This window comes from Notothenia coriiceps, unplaced genomic scaffold, assembly GCF_000735185.1.
Source record: "Notothenia coriiceps isolate Sejong01 unplaced genomic scaffold, NC01 NC01_scaffold00031749, whole genome shotgun sequence".
Taxonomy (NCBI): Eukaryota; Metazoa; Chordata; class Actinopteri; order Perciformes; family Nototheniidae; genus Notothenia; species Notothenia coriiceps.
In genome coordinates this window covers 239,799-253,726 of record NW_011364450.1, presented here as the reverse complement: position 1 = coordinate 253,726, position 13,928 = coordinate 239,799, and the positions used below count along the sequence as shown (strand labels likewise).

At 40.8% G+C, this 13,928-nt stretch overlaps 2 protein-coding genes across 2 annotated transcripts in view; both read left to right on the top strand.

Moving 5' to 3' along the window:
• The window catches only part of LOC104960248 (tudor domain-containing protein 7B-like), a 3,507-nt gene extending 2,420 nt beyond the window's left edge, over positions 1–1,087 (top strand). Inside the window, exons 2-3 of the mRNA XM_010788227.1 lie at positions 339–499; positions 596–1,087. Of these exons, the coding sequence (XP_010786529.1) occupies positions 339–499; positions 596–819 (385 nt within the window). The 3' untranslated portion in view covers positions 820–1,087. The remainder of the gene's footprint in view (positions 1–338; positions 500–595) is intronic.
• Positions 1,088–2,721: 1,634 nt separating this feature from the next.
• The window catches only part of tmod1 (tropomodulin 1), a 29,531-nt gene continuing 18,324 nt past the window's right edge, over positions 2,722–13,928 (top strand). The window contains exons 1-6 of the mRNA XM_010788226.1: positions 2,722–2,993; positions 7,245–7,317; positions 7,494–7,558; positions 7,882–8,013; positions 10,555–10,711; positions 13,843–13,919. Coding sequence (XP_010786528.1) covers positions 7,891–8,013; positions 10,555–10,711; positions 13,843–13,919 — 357 coding nt within the window. The 5' untranslated portion in view covers positions 2,722–2,993; positions 7,245–7,317; positions 7,494–7,558; positions 7,882–7,890. The remainder of the gene's footprint in view (positions 2,994–7,244; positions 7,318–7,493; positions 7,559–7,881; positions 8,014–10,554; positions 10,712–13,842; positions 13,920–13,928) is intronic.

The window sequence follows — 13,928 nt, the reverse complement described above, 5'->3', positions numbered from 1 at the left end:
GAATTAATAATGGTAAAAAATGTATACATTATATATATATATTTCTATTAATCATTTTCGGCCTTTTGGCATTCGGTTTTCGGCCACTGTTTCCTATTTTCGGTATCGGTTTCGGCCAAGAATTTCCCATTCGGTGCACCCCTAGTTAAAATAATCAACCTCGTATAATGATCATTTTGACCCTGCCAGGTGTGATGACTACAAGAAGTTCTACTGATATCTGCCCTTGTGCTGGTTGTGTGTCCCACAAAAAATCTATCTATTTTGTAACGTCATGAGAAAGACTTTTTTTTACAACATGTTGGTTGATGGCTTAACTGTTGCCTGCCTCCACCTAGTTGGCATCGCGTGCAGGTGAAGGGGATTCTGGCCAACGGCTTGGTTTCTGTCTTCGAGTTGGACTATGGCAAACATGAGCTGGTCCGCAGCACTTTCCTCCGGCCTCTGATCGAGGAATTCAGACAGCTGCCCTTCCAGGCTATCACTGCACAACTGGCAGGTGAGTCCCATCATAAGGCTCTCCTACAAATATGTATTTTTTTGTCTTTGATTATGTAAAGAGATGCGTTTGGATTACAAAATTTTTGCTCTGCAGGTACGACGCAGCGCCAGTGGTCGGAGGAGGCCTCCATGTTGTTCAGGAACCACGTGGAGGACCGAGCGCTGGTCGCCCAGGTGGAGAGTGTGTGCGAGGTCAAAGGTGAGCTCTGGGAGCGGAGGTTGTCGGTTTACCTGGTGGACACTACAACTGAGGAGAGGGACCTGTGGATTCACAGCCTCATGGCCGACATTGGCGGAGAGCTGTCGTCGGCTGCCTAGGACTTCTTATCATGCACCATGGTAAACAATTGTATCTTTTCTGCTTCTTTACAAATGGTGAACTTTGAAAGCCACAAGTTGGTTTCTCTGCCCTCGGTTTGTTTTCAGCGTTCTGGATGGATCTCCTAATCAAAGACTTTGAATAAGCACGTTTGAATGTTTCTGTATTATTGTTAAGGGCCATGTCAACGTGAGACAGGAGGGGATTTTTGAGTTACCTATATGTTGCTTGTTTTGTCTTTGCACTATTAAATTCCACCATCTGATTTGTTCTTGTTTGCTGTGCTTAATGCATTCTGCTGTGTGGTTTACTTTGCTTAATTTTGTTAATATGTTTTTACATTAATCAATATTAAATGACTTGACAGCCCTTATCTACATTTGTGTTTGAACCTCTCTTGGCTGACAATAAGTTGTAATGTTTTACTGTTTCAACATTAAAGTTGTTGGTTAGCACACACACACACACAGCTGCTCCACTCTCAGGGCCTTAACACACTAACATCATCCAACATGACTGTGGAGGTGATGGAGATGCCCTCTGCTGGTGGAGAAATTATAAGACTGCAGTCACAGTACTGAATCCTGATTGGATGACCGCAGATCCTGGTTAAAATGACTGAGAAGCTTTACAATTCTCTATTATTCATATGTTTTAGTCCTTACTTACAGGGAATACGTTTTGGGTAATAAAAAAAACATAAGATTTTCCTTTTTTTTTACCAAATCTTAGAAAAGCAGAGTGTCTAAAGATGATTTGTGTATTAAAGCTTTAGAATTAAAAAGATCTTGACAAAACAATTGAGCAGATGCTTGATGGCTTGAAGATAGCCAGTTGTACATTTCTGCTGTGGTTCAAAATCTGATTTGTTTATCTCCAAATCATAAAAAAAAATGACAATCTGTTGTCTCAATTCTTTTAAATGTATTAACCTAAAAAATCATATTTTCACAACTTAATTATATGTATTACACAATACATGTATTAATTGATTAAAACTAAATTAAAGAGTTTAATAACATCACTTAAAGGTCACCTATTATGCAAAACTTCCCTGTTTTTTATGTCTTTTATATATAAATGTGTCCCCGGTGTGTAAGGAGAGAAACATAAAGTTTCAGAAAATACAACCCTCTCTCATTTCCTCCTTACCCACATCTCTAAAAACGCGGGTACAACGGAGTTGATCCAGATTTGCTGCGTACTTGACGTTAAATTGGAAATGTGTGCTGGCTTTACATTGAACTCCTGGCAACGTCCCAACCTATCGTCCCCATAAACAAGCTGGATGCCAATTGTAGTGTGCAGAAATTAGCCAGATAGAAGACTATTTTAGTTAATTTGATATATTTTCATGTTGTGACCTATTTACTCAAAGTAGAAAATCCAAATATTCATATGAAATAGAAGAAGCACTAAAGTACATTAAATATAAATAGTAATACAATACTGCATGTTGATTTGTCTTCACAGGATCACGTGATATGGAAGCAATATAGAAATCCAAGAGTTTTGTTGAAAAACAGCAATTTTCTTAAAATATTCTAAGAAGAAGCTCTAAAATCTAAGAACACAAATTGTTTTATCGTCAAAGTAATTATATTGGTATGGATTGGGATTAACTGGTTCAGATGACATGTAAACTATTGGAAAAAAAACTGAACCAATCTCTTTTTTGTCAAACCAATTCTGCAACGATAACAAACTGTCTCGCGTTGTTCAAAATTACATTAAGGAGCACGCTTGTACATATTTCACGTTATAGTTTATTAAATGATGGAGAAAGGTGTCCGATAATGGACACAGTTCCACTGGATGACATCACTGGAGTGACAGGGCAGCCGTGTTGGGGGGAGGAAGGGGAGGAGGAGGATCTCTCCACATAAGTTTACTTTGCCCTTTACGGGAGACGAGTTTCTGCCTCCGTAAACCCGCCGAGAGACGAGCACTGACGGGGGAGGAAACTGAGCACGCTGAGAAATCTGCTGCATTCGGGATTATCTGGACGCTTTCTGCTGGTTTGGAGTTTTCTGCGGATTCCCGGTTTTTGCGCGTGCTGCAGAGCGGACCGCGCGGCGCGACTCCAGGCGGCTCTGAAGGAAACCATATCTGGTCAAAGTATTCGTTGCTGTCACCCAGCGGGACTGTCCGGCTATAAATAGCGCTGGAGGAGGTACGGAAATAAATGCAAAAATGATACTGCAGCCTGTAAAACAGTCAAATGCGTGAAGTTCACAATATCTTGGTTAAAATAATGTGCAGGAGAACACCTAAAAGAAAGCTGGGAGTAATCCGGTTCCTCCATGTCTTTGAGTATAAAGGGGGCTCCTCCAGAAACACTGAATAGTTGTTCTTAATGTCACTGCCAGTATTTTCCTACCTGTTGGAGAATATCTTATTGGCTGTTGTAGGCTCCACTCTTGATATAATGGCCCTCAGCAAGTCCTAACCCTAAAGCCCTACATAGATGAGGTCTTTAATGCAGTCCTTATCACATACAAGTGCAACTTGATACAAATAAATCAGTAAAATGTTCTGTTATGGCACATTTGACCCCAGTGATACAATTGGTTAGTGTGTATTAGTGATTGTACATATTCTCAATATAGCTTGCGGTATCTCTTAACGTCTGTAAAAACTTTAGTAAAAGTCACTGCAACAACAACATACTTTTGAGCAAAAGCTTGAGCTAAATTGGTTCATTTTCCAAGGTTTTTGATGATTTAAAAAAAAATACACCATGTATAATCAGGATTACAGTTCTACTCTAGTGAGATGGAACAGTTGGCGGCTGACATGTTGGATGTCAGTTCCTCTGTGACCTAAATGCATCACTGTAGAGTAAATTGAACCCTGTAACCTTTGTTACTTGCTACATTTTGGTTGTCCACTTACTTTCCTTGAGTATAGCCATGCATACTCTTGTGGTTCACTGACGACACAAAACTCAATCTTTAGTCGCCTCACTTTAAGTTTTGAGCTCGCTGTTGCGGAGTATTTAATCAGCATCTTCTCTTGGATATGTATTGTATAATCGCACTAGCCATCTTGAAACGAAACTCCGATCAGTGACACACATAACTTTTTGACCTTTGCAGAAGGCACCAAATAGTCGGTCCTCAGGCCCCTTGTTATAATCTTTATGATATAGGCCTACGACTGGTCCCCAAAGTGGAGACTAACGACACAGCACACATAACCATGGGTTTAGTTTGCTCCATAAAGTGGCAGAATGAGATCATTTCTAAAAACAATGCTCGGTGGATTTCACACACTAATATCAATCAATGATAAGAACTTGAAAAAGAAACCTGTGGTCTACTAATCTATTTTGGTAAGCATATCTATGCATTTCACTTGTACTCACAACTATGTAAGTGGACACCCTTGTTACTGTCACAGCAGAAAACACACACACACACACACACACACACACACACACACACACACACACACACACACGCACACACTCTCTCTACTGTAGCTTATCAAAGCCACAGGCAGGGGAAAGCTGACCAGTTGCCTCTCAGCTGTTTTATGCTGGAAGATTTCAGAGACCATTCTAACAACTGCAATCCTGCGAAAAAAGTTTACATAGACATCCTACAAATGTTGAAACAACACTTGAATTCATAAACAACAGAAGATTGATAGCATGAAGCATGATGTCTTATACATGATTTATCCCTCTAGGAATGTTGTTAGTAGCGGGTTAGTATTCTCAGGTTGACCAGATTAGGACATTTATTCCTCATTATTATCATTGCTTATGACTGGTATCTGTCATTGGAACCTCTTTTATATGGATGAAACTGAAAATTGTTTTCATTATCGATTAATCTGCAAATTATTTTATGTTTTAATCGATTATTTGTTTAGTTTAGACAAATGTCCATCATAGTTTTTAATGAAAATAGTGTTAACTGGACTCAAACATGAAAGCAATATATCTTTTACCTCTCAAACTGAAGAAGTTTTAAGTGGAATACTCACACGACACTTACTGTACATGTGATTGTTTATCAGGACAATGGGAGCTGTTTGAAGACATTAAGCAGGAAGTTGTCCGCTGAATCATCTAAATATCCACTGCAGTGCCCTCAACTCTGTTTTATGTTCAGATTTATTGGCTGAACAAATCTTTGGCCTCTCTATGAGCATGTGAGTTTTTCGGAGATATGTTTTACAACTGAAAAACTTGGAGCAGGGTTTACAGTTAAAATCAAACTGAAATATATACAAATACAATTTCTGGTAGAGCAGGCACTCAGAGCATTTTGTTGCAGGAAAGCTGACTTTTGCAAATCAGGTTTAAAACATGTTTAATCTACATCAATTAAAAAGTTTCACACACATCAAACTTGATGAATGGTTCTGCTGCTATTCTTGGAGACTTGAGGACTGGACAAGTTTAGAGGTCAGGGTTCAAGTAAAGTGTTTATAACTTTATAGGGTACATTCTAACTCAGGTCAAATTTAATTGTCTTTCCTCTCTACCCACTGAATGTCCTCCAATGAAGCAGAAGCTTGTAATAACGTTATAAATACAAGCACGGGTCTGTTTGACATCATCACAGCAGGTCGCCCTCTTCCAGCAGACTTGCAGTGTTATTTGGAATAGAGCCCAGTTCTTCATTTTTGGTTTTGGAAACTTGTCCTGTTGTGGAGCTTAAAGAAAGCAGAACAAAAAAACAGCACGCTTGACTCCACCTGTTAGGAGGTTAGTCAAAACACACTTGCTGTCATACTTAAGATCAAAAAGGAATATCTTCCCTTCTTGAATGGAAGTTCTTTGCAGGTTGAGTTTTTAGGCTCCATCACAACCCTTTTTCTTCATTTGAGATCATTCTCATCCTTTGATGCAGGCTCAGTGTAGTTATTATTAGTGTTGTCATGTGGACATCTATCAGCAGCAGCTCACAAAGCATTTTGAACCCTGACCCATAGTTTTAAGGGACAGTGGCTTAGAGCTGTTACCCACAAATGTTCTGCTGCTGCTCATCTATCATCAGTTATCTGGACTGCAAAGTAGACAATGAGAGAGAAAGAAAACAGATCTTCCATCTGTCCATATTGTTGGCAGAGTAGGAGAGAAAAATAAATGAACTTTTTGGGATAAGATATTTAGTGTATCCTGTGTTGACTTTTTCATTTTTCTGCAGCGAGCTTTGAGAAAAAACAGCACTTCCTGCAGTGATTCATGGCGGAGGGATCAGTGACAGGATATCATTCTGGGAGGACATAGAGCATCTGCGTGCTTATTGAGATTTGGAGTCTTAGAATCTCATAAAAGGGAGTGGGACATTCTTTAGCTGCTGCAGCAAGTCACACTGCCTCTCTCGTGGTTTCCCTTTTCCAAATGAGTAGGCCTAGATGAGGCAAACCGTAGACAATCAACCATTTTTTTATTTCAGATATATTCAAGCCATTAAACTAGAAAGATAGTCTGAGAGCGGATCTCCGCCAAGGCAAAATGCCTTGTCTCACAATGTAAACAACATTGAAAAATAATCCCTTTCTCTTCACATTGATTGTTGAAATGTAATGGATTCTTCTTTTGCCATACAACCATATCTATTTGTTTTGTAATCCTGGTTGAGATTAATAAACCAAAATTCTAGCAATTAATTGATATTGCCAGGTGTTACCTTAAATTACATCATGTACCCTCGTAATTTATGGAAGATTTTAGATTGATGTTATTAAATACAGTCATTGAATATCATTACCACTCTTCTATCACTATGTTAAATACTCTATGAAGCTACAATTAACAGCCAGTTAGCTTAGCTTAGCAACAATTGTGGAAACGGAGGGAAACAGCAAGCCTGGCTCTGACCAAAGGTAACAGAAACCATCAATCAACTCTAAAGCTCATCGATTCAAATGTTTCATCATGTTATGCAAACATAACAATTGGCCATTGTATGGGGGTAGCCAACAGGTGCAGATTCCTGGAAGTTACTGCTCCTAGTCAAGAAATTGTCTGGACAGCGCCAGGCTAGCATTTACAGTTGGTGTGCTAAGTTTAGCTAGTTGTAGAGCCAAGAGAGTGTTATCAAACTATCATCTAACTCTTGTTTTTGCTCCCCAAAATATCAAACTATTGCTTTGAGACCAGTTTGTTTCCTTAAAGAAATCCTGCTAACAAATATGTGACACTAGCTGTCTACTCTGAAAACATAATGCTTGTAGCACATAGCTAACCAAACGCTTTTATGTGCAAATGGAATACTATCGGAAAATTAGATGTAGCTATGCTGTTAGTTACTTTAGGAAAAAGTGAAGAAGCTGAAATAAAAAAACACAGAAAGCTGTGAAATATAATGCTTAATATCTTCCTCCATAAATGACTGAGTGTATCTATTGCTTTTTCATTTTAAGGTCAATTAATCTCTCTACACTCTTCTTCTTCCTCTTCCAGGTCCATCTCAGGAGCGTGACAGGCACTTGGCTGCCTTTGCTGTTATTTTACCCCTGAGCCAGGGGTCATTGAGGTAAGTGCATTCAAGTTTTATTTTAACTCCACATAAAATGACTCTTGCCATAGTAATGTTTTTGTTTGTCAAAAACAGTCAGCTATGCTTGTCTCTCATCTCAAACCCTATGTTATTTGACCATTCATTTGAGGGATTTCGCTGTTGATTTGATCGACAGATTATTTTTCTCAAAGTGTAGGGTCTTGCAGGCTCCTGATCTCCTACATTTGGCCTTTTCCTGTTTGGAGGGGTGATTGAGGTGAGGGAACTATTTGAATACCTCCAAGATCCCTTTGTTTATTTGTATAATATATTTTTTCCCTGGAGGCACTTAATCTTATGTTACAAAGGTTTGGTTTAATTATACCACCTCAAGTTATTTTAGGTACAAGAAATGTAAGTGTACGATCTGTGTTATAAATTATTGTTAAAGCCCACTGTCATTGAAAGAAATGAAAAGTAAGTTGGTTAAAATGTTCTACCCAAACGTTTATTTTATGGTATAAAAACCTTACATTCCTGTCAATAATGTGGCTATTTATTATCATGTTGAATTGAGAGTGGGCCTATCCATGTTTTCAGGTGTCCATCATGTCGGTTATGAAGAAGGAGATGGATAAGTACAGGGACATAGACGAGGACGAGCTGCTGAAGAAACTGTCAGAGGAAGAGCTGCAGCGATTAGAGGATGAATTAGAGGAGCTGGATCCTGATGTAAGTTTATAGTATGAAGTCCATAAAGAGTTTATGTCGCTGTGTTGGTGTCAGTGGAGTGTGAGGTGGTCTTACAGGCTAAACAGAGGCCCCTGACTATGCTGTATATTGCTATAACTAAATAGCTGTGTGATATAATCTGAAATACTGTTTACTGTAATTTTTTCATCCACTCAAACAAGTGCAAAAGATTAATGCTCGTGAAACTATGAGTAATCTTGAATCCGTTACACAGTAATAGTACAGTGGCAGCTAATGCACTTTGCTTTGTATGTAGTGTACGGAAGACCAGCCAATCAAAAACCTATTTACTAGCAGTCAGTTGGCAGTAAGTGTAACTGCACAATGAGGCAGCATGGAGTTAATATTACAAGCAAGAAAAAAAGCCAGACATTGGTGGTTCTAGCTTCTCAGATATGAGGCTCCATCCTTGTACATTGAAGACGTTTAGTTTTGAACTGTTAGTCAGTCATCATAACAAACAATAGAAGATGACAATGTCCCCTTTTGTTGTCCAGAATAGTCATTCACTTTTTTTTGGTGCTATTTCCCTTAAAGAAATATCAATAATAATTTGTACTTATATGTCTGAGGAAGTATGGGGAACAGTGTATGGGGAAACGTATGTGTCTGATTTTGTTATGATGCTTGCTTTGCTCAAGATTACGGTAATAATTGTTGTATTTGATGAATCAACCTCCAGGTTTGTACCCTCAGTGATGTTTCATGGGTGGAGATGGTGACAGCAGCTGTAATAGCTTTGTGATGACTCTCCAACTGCTCATAAAGAGGCTGGATATCCCCTCAATGCCAGGGAATGACTGGAAGGGTATAATGTGCAGAACTCAGTGTGTGTGTGTGTGTGTGTGTGTGTGTGTGTGTGTGTGTGTGTGTGTGTGTGTGTGTGTGTGTGTGTGTGTGTGTGTGTGTGTGTGTGTGTGTGTGTGCGCGCATGTGTGTGTGTGTGCGCGTGTGCGTGTGCGTGTGTGTGTGGGAGCGAGACTGATGCCAGCAGGGAGTGACCGAAGTTCCTTCATGACGTAAACAGAGGAAATAGTCAGAAGCAGTGCGTGCTTACCTTGTTTGTGCCTGTTTATGAGGGTAACCCATTGCACAACAGTGAAGTGCCCACTCTAACCTTCCCAGTACTTCCCATGTCAGTTCCAGTAAGACATTAAAAAAAAAAACAGCATGCTTGCAAACTGTACTGCGGTAGTGAGATTCATTTATTGTCGATGATCTTGAGAATACTTTGTGTTTTTGTGCATACTGTACAGTATTGTCTTTCAATGACCCATTCCAACTTGGAATGGGTCATACAGTACTGTTTACTTTTCTAAGACATGACATACAGTACTGTTTACTTTTCTAAGACATGACATACAGTACTGTCACTTTATAACTAAAGACTTGTTGTGACATCTTTGAATTAAAGCTCTTACATTTAAATCTGGGAAAGTTTAAATAAAATGTATCTAGATTACTGGTAAAAGCTTGGAGACAGGTAAAAAAAAAAGGACACATAGTAGTAAAGTAAGTGACAGGAGAGAAAGACAAAGTCTCATGCTGGTAAAAATAAAATGCTCCAAGTGTGCCTGTTATCTAAGGCTGATACAACGTGTGACATTAAGAGCTTGGCAGTGACGATGTGATATACTCCTGGCTTTACTATAAATACTGCTTTAAGTCATGTGAACACTTACCGACCACTACTGGAAAGACCACATTTGAAAAACTGACTTTAAAAGAGTACATTTAAACCCAAGTTATCATGTAACTAGTCTGACACTGGCACTTGTTTGGTTTGTTTTTGTAAATTGTTTGCTGGCCTTGAGTCAAAGCGTTTAAGAGAGACACAGTCATGAGGAGAGAGCGCTGAGAGGAAAGATAAGATATGAAGCTATAAGTAGCATTCGTAAGAGCTTGGTTTGAATGCTGCTATGGGTTGAGCATAACGTAGGGACCAGTAATGCTCTTGGAAATCTCTGGGTCCTGTTTTAGGCTGGAGTTGTAGTTAGGGACTGATGTGGGAGTTAAATTAAACAGAGCTCAGTCGATATCACTTTGCTCTAATACTGTAATACTTGTGTAACATGTTTTCAAATGTGATGCAAAAATGACCATATTACCGTTGGGCTTAATTTTGGTAGTGTTTTTTGTAGTAGAGTATTCTGCCACTGGGATTTGTTTGCTTCTTTTAAATGTAAACAAATACATTACATTACTAGTGTTATTTGCATTTCATGGTTTATTTTTTTAATTTAGGGGGTTAAAGGTATTGTGTATTCTTATTTCCAAAGGCAAAATCTAGAAGAATTAACCGTTTTTCATTTAAAAAAAGACTGAAGTTGAATATTAACTACCGTACACCTTAATCACCACATGTATAAAGTATTTGTTCTTCGTCTCTAAATGTGTAGTTGTTTCTCCTTCTTCGGCCCTGATGCAAGATACTACAGCACTTAACCGCTATGATAGGAAGAAAGAAATTAGATACAATCAGTATCACTCCTTAACTGATGTAAACTCTTGTTTGTCTAGAATGCGTTGTTGCCTGCTGGGATGCGGCAGAAGGACCAGACCAAGAAAAATCCGACTGGGACATTTCAGAGAGATAACCTGCTAGCCCATCTGGAGAAACAGGCCAAAGAGGATCCTGAGCAAGAAGACCTGGTGCCTTTCACAGGGGAGAAGAGAGGTACAATCTGGGTTTCTCATCATTTTGGGATGTGACGGAGCCGCTTTGAGGCCATAGTAGTTGCACTCAAAAAAGAGTAAACCGCTTTGGCCATTTCATACGTTGAAATGTTTAAAGAGGCCCGATTATGCTTTTTTGGGTTTTCCCTTTTCCTATGGTGTGTTATATGTTTTTGGGTGCCCGATTGGACTCCTGTTTTTACTTCCATAACATAGTGACATCTCTATTGGCTAGCGCTTTAACACATTGTACGTGATAGGGGACGGGACATCTCAAGGCAGTTGACCAATCACAACAGAGCCGGCCAGCTAACCAATCAGAGCACACTGGAATCTGGTTTCAGACAGAGGGTGAAAAGAGCAGTATATGCAAGCACTTTTTGTTAACATTAAAGCATGTAAACATGTCATCGTACAGGCACAAAATACAATGATGAAACTTGAAAATGAGCATAATGCGGCCCCTTTAATCTACTTGGGTCTTTGGACCGCAGACAAAGTTTAAGTTCCTTAAAAAGCTCTGGCTCTACTTATCAGGTGGTTCTGTCTGGGTGTTGCCTTAATGCACTTGTATTCTTAAAAGACTTGTCCCACACACTGACCTCCTTTTCCCCTCTCTCTCCAAGTGAGGTTCTTACCCTCGTTACCTCTGCCCGTCCTACCACCTGTCCTCTGGACCCTATCCCCTCAAACCTCCTTCAGACTATCGCTCCTGATATTCTACCGTTTCTCACCCATTTCATCAACACTTCTCTAACTTCTAGTCACTTTCCAAACAGTCTCAAGGAGGCAAAAGTAAACCCTCTCCTAAAGAACCCACTCTCAACCCGTCTTGATGTTATAAACTACAGGCCTGTCTCTTCTCTCCGTTCCTGTCTAAAACCACTTGAAACGCGCTGTTCTTTAAAACAACTCTCCTAGTTTATCTCCATCAGAACAACCCTTCTGGAGTATCCGCACCAGTCTGGTTTCAAGGCAGGTCACTCAACAGAAACTATGCCTCTCCTTGCTGTGCTCTGAGGAACTGCACACGGCTAAAGCAGCTTCCTCTCCTCTGTCATCATCCTTCTGGACCTGTCTGCTGCATTCGGACACGTGTGAACCATCAGATCCTCCCTTCGCACTCTCCAAGAACTTGGAGTTTCAGGCACTGCACTTTCCCTCCTACCTCAATACCTCAAAGAGACGCACCTACAGTCAGGTACTGTGGAGAGGGTCCGAGTCCGACCCTTGTCAATTAACCTACCAAGGGTCCCTCAGGGCTCTGTTCTTGGTCCTCTCTCTTTCTCCTTGGAACCACAAACTCCTCGCTGTCATAGCCTGCATGTTTCATACCACTGCTAATGCGACGACACCCAACTAAATTCTGTCCTTTCCCCGCTCAGAGACCCAGGTCGTCGCACGCATCTCTGCTTGCTTAGCAGATATCTCTCGGTGGATGTCTGCTCATCACCTCAAGCTCAACCTTGACAAGACTGAACTGCTTTTCCTTCCGGGAAAGAATGTCCCCACTTCTGACCTAACAATCAACATCGGCACCCTCTGTTGTTTCCCCGACTCAGACTGCAAGGAATCTGCAGTATGGTGGGTCCTAGATAACAAACTGTCCTTACTGCAAACATTGCTGCACAACCCGCTGCTGCAGATACCCACGCTTTACAACCATCAGGCGGATTTACGTCCCCAGCTGGACCCAGAAATACAGCGCAGGCTTGTCCAGGCTCTCGTCTCTCCACGCCACTACAATGCAACCCCTCCTGGTCTGGTCTACCTGATGTGCGCATCCGACCTCTGCACTCATCCAGAATGCAGCGGCTCGTCTGGTCTTCATGACTTCCAAATATCTCCCACACCACGCCGCATCCTCCGCATCACTTCACTGGCTTCCATGGTAACTGCTAGAATCCACTTCAAGACACTGTACTTGCACCATGCTGCGAATGGATCTGGCCCTTTTCCTACATCCAGGACATGTTAAACTGTACAACCACAGCACTCCGCTCTTTGCATCAAGGCCAAACAGCTCGCATGCACCCGCACTGCGAGGGGGACCCAATTTCCCATCAGTCAAAAATCACGTGGGTCTTGCTATCGCGGCTCCAGAATGTGTGGTATGAGCTCCCCCATTGAAATCAGACGCAGAAAGCTGCAGATCTTCTCGGCGCAGACTGAAAACTCATCTCTTTCGACTCCAACTTCGAACGCAATAGATTACTAAAAAAGACTTATATCCTAATAGAAGGCATGGCTTATCTAAAGCCCAGTTTGAAGGTTAGCACCTGAAATGTTGGCTCTATGAAACCTGATGCATATATGATTCTGTTTTTCTTCAAGGTTGGTATACTTCCCGGGTCGAATGTTACTTTTGTAAGTCGACCTGTCTGGATTAAAGCGTCAGCTAAATGCAATGTAATGTAATGAATAACTGTAAGACAAGTAACGGTTCTTTCACAGACCAGCTGTACCTGAATCAGTTAAACGATATTAATGGAGTCAATGGTCTTCATGTGGACCACCAGTGAAAAAATAAGCAGATTGGGTACACGCAGTTTTCTGCAAACTGTGTAAACAGTATATCATTATTAACACTTCTCGTCTTTTTCTCACCATCTGCTGAGACCAGGCCTACTACAGGTTGCACCAAAGCTGGAGCTTGAAACTGGATGTTACTCGTACACAACTCTTAAAGTGTGTTCACCAACCTGGATGGGTGCAAGTCGGTATTAATTAGGGGTCCAGGGAGGACTTGGGAGCATTTGTCAGTTAGCTTGCTAAGCCGCTCTGGTTAACAATCTCGGCCAAGTGCTCACTGTGGGGGTCAAAAACCATACCTGGCTTGAAATCGAGGAGCTGACCTACACATCTGACCTGTCCAGCATTACAGTCAGCCTAGTGGTCAAGGAGGGTGTGTGATGGAGGGATACTCATTAAAGTAAGGGTTAGATTTCATATTAAAAATCAGTATGTTCCCCGAAGACTATATCTAGTTTTTTTCTGGTTTGATTTGTCTCAGTCTTGAAAGTGTGGTAGCTAGAATCATATGAGGATATCATATGCATATGGAACGAAATGTAAAGTGGTTCATAGTAGTGCTTGTATTCGGATTAAAACCATCCATCAAGACTGTTGCAGGGAAAGCCTTTGTGCCGAAGAAAGATGGTGGACCCCATCATGGAGAATGTGACTCTTGGAGACCGAAGCTGGAAGAGCATGCGCGG